This window comes from Lampetra fluviatilis, chromosome 67, assembly GCF_964198595.1.
Source record: "Lampetra fluviatilis chromosome 67, kcLamFluv1.1, whole genome shotgun sequence".
NCBI lineage: Eukaryota > Metazoa > Chordata > Hyperoartia > Petromyzontiformes > Petromyzontidae > Lampetra > Lampetra fluviatilis.
In genome coordinates, this window is record NC_136341.1 from 2,194,859 (window position 1) to 2,204,858 (window position 10,000).

At 57.9% G+C, this 10,000-nt stretch overlaps 1 protein-coding gene across 7 annotated transcripts in view; it reads right to left on the reverse strand.

Moving 5' to 3' along the window:
* The window catches only part of LOC144952365 (disks large homolog 1-like), a 209,621-nt gene that overhangs the window by 44,143 nt on the left and 155,478 nt on the right, over positions 1–10,000 (reverse strand). For all 7 annotated transcript variants that reach the window (XM_078882753.1, XM_078882750.1, XM_078882749.1 and 4 more), the window contains 3 exons: positions 8,513–8,696; positions 5,734–5,848; positions 2,540–2,696 (listed from right to left, as the gene is read on the reverse strand). In XM_078882753.1, coding sequence (XP_078738879.1) covers positions 2,540–2,696; positions 5,734–5,848; positions 8,513–8,696 — 456 coding nt within the window. The remainder of the gene's footprint in view (positions 1–2,539; positions 2,697–5,733; positions 5,849–8,512; positions 8,697–10,000) is intronic.

Below are 10,000 nucleotides of genomic sequence, written 5' to 3' on the forward strand. Positions count from 1 at the left end.
GGTCACGGGGCAGGCCCAGGTGCCACGGGTCGACTGACCGAGATGACCGAGATGACTGGCTGATGCACCACCTGTGCCCCCTACTGTGCCAACTTGCTGTGCTTTAGCCACCCGGCGCTCCGCTCGTTGTTGTGAGCGTCGCTCCTCCGCCCTCCGTTGTTGTTGGAGGGCGACTGCCTCCAACTGCCCAGTAGCGTCCTTCACGAGCCTCCTCCACTGAGGCCGATCTTGACACCGCTGGTACCAGTCATCGGCAAGTCCACTCAGCTCCACGTCCTCCTGTGCCACATCACTCCATCTCTTCTCTAGCCCGTGCCGCGCCCGTTTAGCCCCCTCGATCCGGCCGAACAAAAGCTGTTTAGGCATGCGGTGGCTGGGCATGCGGGCTACATGACCCAGCCAACGCAGCCTTGCCTGCCGGAGGAGCTCACTGATGGGACTTTGCCCAGATCTTTCAAGGACTTGTGAGCTCCTCACACAATCCAGCCTGGTTAAACCCAGGATGGATCGTAGGCAGGCCAGCCTAAATGTTTCCAACCGGCGAAGATGCTCCACTAGGGGGGTCCACGTTTCGCAAGCGTAGAGAAGGGAGGGAATGACCGTGGCCGAGAAGACCTGAAGCTTCGTGCGGAGCGACAGACCAGGTAGCTTCCACACAGCGTTACGCAACCGATGAAAAGATATTGCCGCTCGACTGATTCGGAGTGAGACCTCTGCTGATAAACTGGAGCCGGTCATGAGCACACTGCCCAGGTACGGGAAACTCTCTACTCTCTCCACAACTGCCCCATCACCGATTGGGAGTTGTGGAGGCGGAGTGCCCGATGGTACAAAATACCCAGGCAGGTGCTTAGTTTTGGTGGGGCTGATGGTAAGGCCCCACCTCTTAGTGGCACACTCCAGTCTCAGCAGCAGCGTCTCCAACTCCTCTTCTGAATGAGCAGCTATTACCAAATCATCGGCATACATAACGTGGTTGACCAATAGGGAGCCATCCCTTGATCGCACCCGGGCGTCGATCAGCCTCCCATTATATCTGTACCAAATGGTAATTCCCCCGGTACAGCTATTGAAGGCTTCACGAACTACGCAGTCGAAATAGATGTTAAATAATGTGGGAGCCAGAGGACATCCCTGTCGCACCCCAAGGTGTACAGGGAAAGGCTCCGACTCCCGGCCACGTAGTTTTACCCGGGCCCGCTCACCATCATGAAGGTCCTTAATGATCGTGAGCAGAGGGTCAGGGACTCCGAAAGCACGAAGAACAACCCAGAGCCCAGTCCTACTGATGGTATCATAGGCCTTGACCAGGTCAATAAAGCAGAGATGTAGGTCTTTTTGGAATTCCCTACACCTCTGCTGTAGCAGACGGACAGAAAATATGGCATCTGTGCAGGACCGCCCCCTCCTGAAACCGCATTGGGGCTCCGCAAGCCTCTCCTCAGCGTGCCTAGCAAGGCGATGTTGAATAATCCTTGCCAGGACCTTACCCGGCACACTGAGGAGTGAGATGCCCCTGTAGTTGTTACAGTCGGTACGGTCCCCCTTCTTAAAGAGGGGGACCACCAGGGCATCCTTCCAGTCCTGCGGAACCCGTCCAGTGGTCCAGACTGTTGTTATGATGTCATATAGGGCAGTCTGTGCACAAACGCCACCCTCCCTCAGCATTTCGCCTGGGAGATCATCTCTGCCCGGTGCCTTCCCTGGTCTCAGACTCCGGATCGCCCTCAGTACTTCCTCAACAGCCGGTACCTCAGCCAGCCACTCACAGGGGGTGACCTCTTCCAATATTTGAGGCACCGCAGCCTCAGCAGGGTTATCCCCACTTTGTGCCATGATGTTTTCCTGGCTGAGAGATTTTCCCTCCCCCAGGACCTCACAGAAATGCTCAGCAAATCTGCAAACCTGTTCCTGGGGGTCGGAGATTGGATCACCGTTTTTTCCTCTAATGATGGTGATAGGTGTGGCGCTGCAGGTTACTTTTTTGATGGAGTTAAATAGTGATTTGTGATCGCGGGCTACTGAGGCAGACTCCATCTCCTCAGCAACCCGCGACCACCACCCATCCTTACAGCGCCTTACGGCTCTCCGAACCTCCGAGCGAAGGCTGCGGTAAACCTCCTCATTCTCTGACGTGGGATGCTGTAGGCGATGAGAGTGGGCCTGTCGCTTTTTCTCAATTAACCTGAACACCTCCTCCGTCAGCCAGGGTTTCTGGGGAGGTCTGGACCGCGTACCCAAAGCAGCCATTGCAGCTGCATGAGCCACAGTCCTAAACCTCGCCCATTTACCCTCGACATCAGGTGGAGTGGGGGACGATGCCAACCCCAGCTGCAAGCAATGATGAAATTCTCGCTTGCAACTTTCATCAGCTAGCTGAGACCAGGCCACTTTTGGTTGGAATGGGGTCCTGGGTGTACACCCACCACCGGAGTGGAAGAATGGCAGGCGCATCTTACAGATGACTAGTCGATGGTCAGAGGGCAGATCACACATAACACACACACACACACGTGCGTGCACGTGTCCCCGCGCTCACCGACACGATCTGGTCCCCGCGCCGCAGCTCCCCGCTGAGGTCGGCGGGGCCCCCCGCCAGGATGAACGAGATGAAGATGCCCTCCCCGTCCTCGCCCCCCACGATGTTGAAGCCCAGCCCCGTCGAGCCCTTGTGCAGCACCACCTTGCGCAGGTCCCTGCAGACGCGGACGCACCAAGCCCCCAACAGACATTCAACACTGCAGCATAGACTCAGCACTAGACTCAGCACTGCACCGTAGACTCAACACTGAGACTCAACACTGCACCATAGACTCAGCACTAGACTCAGCACTGAGACTCTACACTGAGACTCAACACTGCACCATAGACTCAACACACATAGACTCAGCACTGCCCATAGACTCAGCACTGCATCATAGACTCAACACTAGACTCAGCACTGCAGCATAGACTCAGCACTGCACCATAGACTCAACACACATAGACTCAACACTGCACCATAGACTCAGCACTGCAGCATAGACTCAACACTGCACCATAGACTCAGCACTGCACCATAGACTCAACACTAGACTCAGCACTGCACCGTAGACTCAGCACTGCACCATAGACTCAACACTGCCCATAGACTCAACACTGCAGCATAGACTCAGCACTGCAGCATAGACTCAGCACTGCACCATAGACTCAGCACTGCACCATAGACTCAGCACTGCACCATAGACTCAACACTGCACCATAGACTCAGCACTGCACCATAGACTCAGCACTGCCCATAAACTCAACACTGCACCATAGACTCAACACTGCACCATAGACTCAGCACTGCACCATAGACTCAGCACTGCCCATAAACTCAACACTGCACCATAGACTCAGCACTGCAGCATAGACTCAGCACTGCACCATAGACTCAGCACTGCACCATAGACTCAGCACTGCACCATAGACTCAGCACTGCCCATAAACTCAACACTGCAGTATGGACTCAACACTGCACCATAGACTCAGCACTGCCCATAAACTCAACACTGCACCAGACTCAGCACTGCACCATAGACTCAACACTGCACCATAGACTCAGCACTGCACCATAGACTCAACACTGCACCATAGACTCAACACTGCACCATAGACTCAGCACTGCCCATAAACTCAACACTGCACCATAGACTCAACACTGCACCATAGACTCAGCACTGCACCATAGACTCAACACTGCAGCATAGACTCAACACTGCACCATACACTCAACACTGCACCATAGACTCAGCACTGCACCATAGACTCAACACTGCCCATAGACTCAACACTGCACCATAGACTCAACACTGCCCATAGACTCAACACTGCCCATAGACTCAACACTGCACCATAGACTCAACACTGCCCATAGACTCAACACTGCACCATAGACTCAACACTGCCCATAGACTCAACACTGCCCATAGACTCAACACTGCACCATAGACTCAACACTGCACCATAGACTCAACACTGCCCATAAACTCAACACTGCACCATAGACTCAGCACTGCACCATAGACTCAACACTGCACCATAGACTCAACACTGCACCATACACTCAACACTGCACCATAGACTCAACACTGCACCATAGACTCAGCACTGCACCATAGACTCAACACTGCACCATACACTCAACACTGCACCATAGACTCAACACTGTACCATAGACTCAACACTGCACCATACACTCAACACTGCACCATAGACTCAGCACTGCCCATAAACTCAACACTGCACCATAGACTCAACACTACCCATAGACTCAACACTGCACCATAGACTCAACACTGCCCATAGACTCAACACTGCACCATAGACTCAACACTGCACCATAGACTCAACACTGCACCATAGACTCAACACTGCACCATAGACTCAACACTGTGTAGCACGATCTAGCGCAAGTCCCTGGCGCATGCACGTAGACAAAGATCCCCTGTGTAGCCTTAACAGACCGTTGGGGCAAGTGCTGTTAGCGAGCACCTATGAAGGCCGGCACGGCACACGAGGGGGTGGGTGGCCAGCACCACGCCCGGCCGCCTTTGTCTCCCCAGTGGCGATGTTTACTACACACGCTGCACCAGGTACTCATTCATTTTGAGGCATGAGTCAGATAATCATCACTCGTGAGTGAGAATCAAACTCGGGTCATAGCCGGGTTCGATGTGCGGCTTAGCACTAACCACTACTGCTGCCTGACCACCACCACAACCAACACCACCACCACCAACACCACCACCACCAACGCCGCCACCACCACCACCAACGCCACCAACTCTGCCACCACCTCCACCACCAACACCACTACCACCACCAACGCCAACACCACCACCACCAACTCTGCCACCACCACCACCAACTCCATCACCACCACCAACTCCGCCACCAACACCACCAGCACCACCACCACCAACACCACTACCACCACCAACGCCAACACCACTACCACCACCAACGCCAACACCACCACCACCAACGCCGCCACCACCATCACTACCACCAACGCCACCAACTCTGCCACCACCTCCACCACCAACACCACCAACGCCAACAACACCACCACCAACTCTGCCACCACCACCACCAACTCCATCACCACCACCAACTCCGCCACCACCACCACCAACGCCACCACCACCACCACCAACTCTGCCACCACCTCCACCAACACCGCCGCCACCACCAACGCCGCCATCACCACCACCACCACCAACTCCACCACCTCCACCACCAACACCACTACCACCACCACCAACGCCACCACCACCAACGCCGCCACCACCACCAACGCCGCCACCACCACCAACTCCGCCACCACCACCAACTCCGCCACCACCACCAGCTCTGCCACCACCACCACCAACGCCACCACCACCAACGCCGCCACCACCTCCACCAACACCGCCACCACCACCAACTCTGCCACTACCACCAACTCTGCCACCACCACCAACTCTGCCACTACCACCACCACCAACACCGCCACCACCACCAACACCACCACCGCCACCACCACCGCCACCACCACCACCACCACCACCGCCACCACCACCACCACCACCAATGCCGCCGCCAACACCACCACCACCGCCAACGCCAACACCACCACCACCAACACCAACACCACTACCACCACCAACGCCACCACCTCCACCACTAACTCTGCCACCACCGCCACCACCGCCGCCACCACCACCGCACCTCGGCATGTCGTCGTCGCACGCCATCGGCTTGGGCACGGGCGAGTAGCGGGAGGGCGACGCCGGGAGGTACCCGCTGGGGCCCATCATCGTGTTGTCCATCAGGGACTGGTACGCTGTGGAGGGGGACACCAGGGGGGGGGAGGGGGGAGGGGGAGGAGGAGGGGGATGAGGGGGAGGGGGGGGAGGAGGCAGGAGGAGGGAGGAGGAGGAGGAGGGTGAGCGCGAGGTCGTCAGGTTCCGAACGTCGCTCACCACGACTCGTCCGCACAACCTCCGATTGGCGCGGTCGGCTACGTATGGTGCGAAAGAAGTTCAACGCACACGGGGAGAGGCACAGACTCACACAGAGACCCACAGACTCACACGGGGAGAGGCACAGACTCACACAGAGACCCACAGACTCACACAGAGACCCACAGACTCACACAGAGACCCACAGACTCACACGGGGAGAGGCACAGACTCACACAGAGACCCACAGACTCACACAGAGACCCACAGACTCACACAGAGACCCACAGACTCACACAGAGACCCACAGACTCACACAGAGACCCACAGACTCACACGGGGAGAGGCACAGACTCACACAGAGACCCACAGACTCACACAGAGACCCACAGACTCACACAGAGACCCACAGACTCACACGGGGAGAGGCACAGACTCACACAGAGACCCACAGACTCACACAGAGACCCACAGACTCACACGGGGAGAGGCACAGACTCACACAGAGACCCACAGACTCACACAGAGACTCACAGACTCACACAGAGACCCACAGACTCACACACAGAGACCCACAGACTCACACAGAGACCCGCAGACTCACACAGAGACCCACAGACTCACACAGAGACCCACAGACTCACAGAGACCCGCAGACTCACACAGAGACCCACAGACTCACACGGGGAGAGGCACAGACTCACACAGAGACCCACAGACTCACACAGAGACCCACAGACTCACACGGGGAGAGGCACAGACTCACACAGAGACCCACAGACTCACACAGAGACCCACAGACTCACACGGGGAGAGGCACAGACTCACACAGAGACCCACAGACTCACACGGGGAGGGGCACAGACTCACACAGAGACCCACAGACTCACACGGGGAGAGGCACAGACTCACACAGAGACCCACAGACTCACACAGAGACCCATAGACTCACACAGAGACCCACAGACTCACACGGGGAGAGGCACAGACTCGCATAGAGACCCACAGACTCACACAGAGACCCATAGACTCACACAGAGACCCACAGACTCACACGGGGAGAGGCACAGACTCACACAGAGACCCACAGACTCACACAGAGACCCACAGACTCACACGGGGAGGGGCACAGACTCGCGTAGAGACCCACAGACTCACACGGGGAGAGGCACAGACTCGCATAGAGACCCACAGACTCACACGGGGAGGGGCACAGACTCACACAGAGACCCACAGACTCACACAGAGACCCATAGACTCACACAGAGACCCACAGACTCACACGGGGAGAGGCACAGACTCACACAGAGACCCACAGACTCACACAGAGACCCACAGACTCACACGGGGAGAGGCACAGACTCACACAGAGACCCACAGACTCACACAGAGACCCACAGACTCACACGGGGAGAGGCACAGACTCACACAGAGACCCACAGACTCACACGGGGAGAGGCACAGACTCACACAGAGACCCACAGACTCACACGGGGAGGGGCACAGACTCGCATAGAGACCCACAGACTCACACGGGGAGGGGCACAGACTCGCATAGAGACCCACAGACTCACACGGGGAGAGGCACAGACTCGCATAGAGACCCACAGACTCACACGGGGAGAGGCACAGACTCGCGTAGAGACCCACAGACTCACACGGGGAGAGGCACAGACTCGCGTAGAGACACACAGACTCGCACAGAGACCCACAGACTCACACAGAGACCCACAGATTCACATAGAGACACCCACAGACTCACAAAGAGACACCCACAGACTCACACAAAGACCCACAGACTCACACAGAGACCCACAGACTCACACAGACCCAAAGACTCACACATACACCCACAGACTCACACAGAGACCCCCAGACTCACACAGAGACCCACAGATTCAGATAGACTCACATACACCCACAGACTCACACAGAGACCCACAGACTCACACAGAGACCCACAAAGACCCACAGACTCACACAGAGACCCACAAACTCACACAAACCCCCACAGACTCACACAGACCCACAGACTCACACAGAGACCCACAGACTCACACAGAGACCCACAGACTCACGCAGAGACCCGCAGACTCACACAGAGACCCACAGACTCACACAAACCCCCACAGACTCACACAGAGAGCCACATACTCACACAGAGACCCACAGATTCAGATAGACTCACACAGAGACCCCCCTAGACTCACACATAGACACCCACAGACTCACACAGAGACCCACAAAGACCCACAGACTCACACAAACCCCCACAGACTCACACAGAGAGCCACATACTCACACAGAGACCCACAGATTCAGATAGACTCACACAGAGACCCCCACAGACTCACACAGAGACCCGTAGACTCACGCAGAGACCCACAGACTCACACAGAGACTCACAGACTCACGCAGAGACCCACAGACTCACACAGAGACACACAAATTCAGATCAACTCACACAGAGACCCCCAGACTCACACATAGACACCCACAGACTCACACACACAGACTTTCCTCCGCGGGCCCCCCCCCCCACCCACCTCCTTCGTCTGCCATGCCCCCCAGTCCCCCGGCTCCCCCCGTGACGTCGGGCGGTGCGAATGCGTCCGCCATGTAGACGCTGCTCGTGGGCTTGGCCAGCTTGAGGTAGACCACGTCGGCCGTGCTCTTCAGGGCCTGCACCGCGTCCTCGTGCGTCACCTCCTCCAGGCACATCATGTTCACCTGCACCGCACAACGCACGCGGACACGCACGCACCGCACACACGGTGAGACACACGCACCGCACCGCACCGCACGCACCACACGCACCGCACACACACGGTACACACGGTGAGACACGCACGCACCGCACACACACGCAAAGCACACACACGGTACACACGGTACACACGGTGAGACACGCACGCACCGCACCGCACGCACCACACGCACCGCACACACACGGTACACACGGTGAGACACGCACGCACCGCACACACACGCAAAGCACACACACGGTACACACGGTACACACGGTGAGACACGCACGCACCGCACCGCACGCACCACACGCACCGCACACACACGGTACACACGGTGAGACACGCACGCACCGCACACACACGCAAAGCACACACACGGTACACACGGTACACACGGTGAGACACGCACGCACCGCACGCACCACACGCACCGCACACACACGGTACACACGGTGAGACACGCACGCACCGCACCGCACGCACACACACGCACCGCACACACACGGTACACACGGTGAGACACGCACGCACCGCACCGCACGCACCACACGCACCGCACACACACGGTACACACGGTGAGACACGCACGCACCGCACCGCACGCACCACACGCACCGCACACACACGGTACACACGGTGAGACACGCACGCACCGCACCGCACGCACCACACACACACGGTACACACGGTGAGACACGCACGCACCGCACCGCACGCACCGCACACACACGGTACACACGGTGAGACACGCACGCACCGCACGCACCACACGCACCGCACACACGGTGAGACACACACGCACCGCACGCACCGCACACACACGGTACACACGGTGAGACACGCACGCACCGCACGCACCGCACGCACCGCACGCACCGCACGCACACGGTACACACATACACACGCACCGCACGCACACCGCACGGTACACACACACACACCGCACGCACCGCACGTACCGCACGCACAGCACGTACCGCACACACACGGTACACACATACACCACACGCACCGCACGCACACACGGTACACACGGTGAGACACACGCACACCGCACGCACCGCACGCACCGCACACACACATGCACCACACACACACACGCACCGCACGCACCGCACGCACCGCACACACACATGCACCACACACACACACGCACCGCACGCACCGCACGCACCGCACACACACATGCACCACACACACACACGCACCGCACGCACCGCACGCACCGCACACACACATGCACCACACACACACACACGCACCGCACGCACCGCACGCACCGCA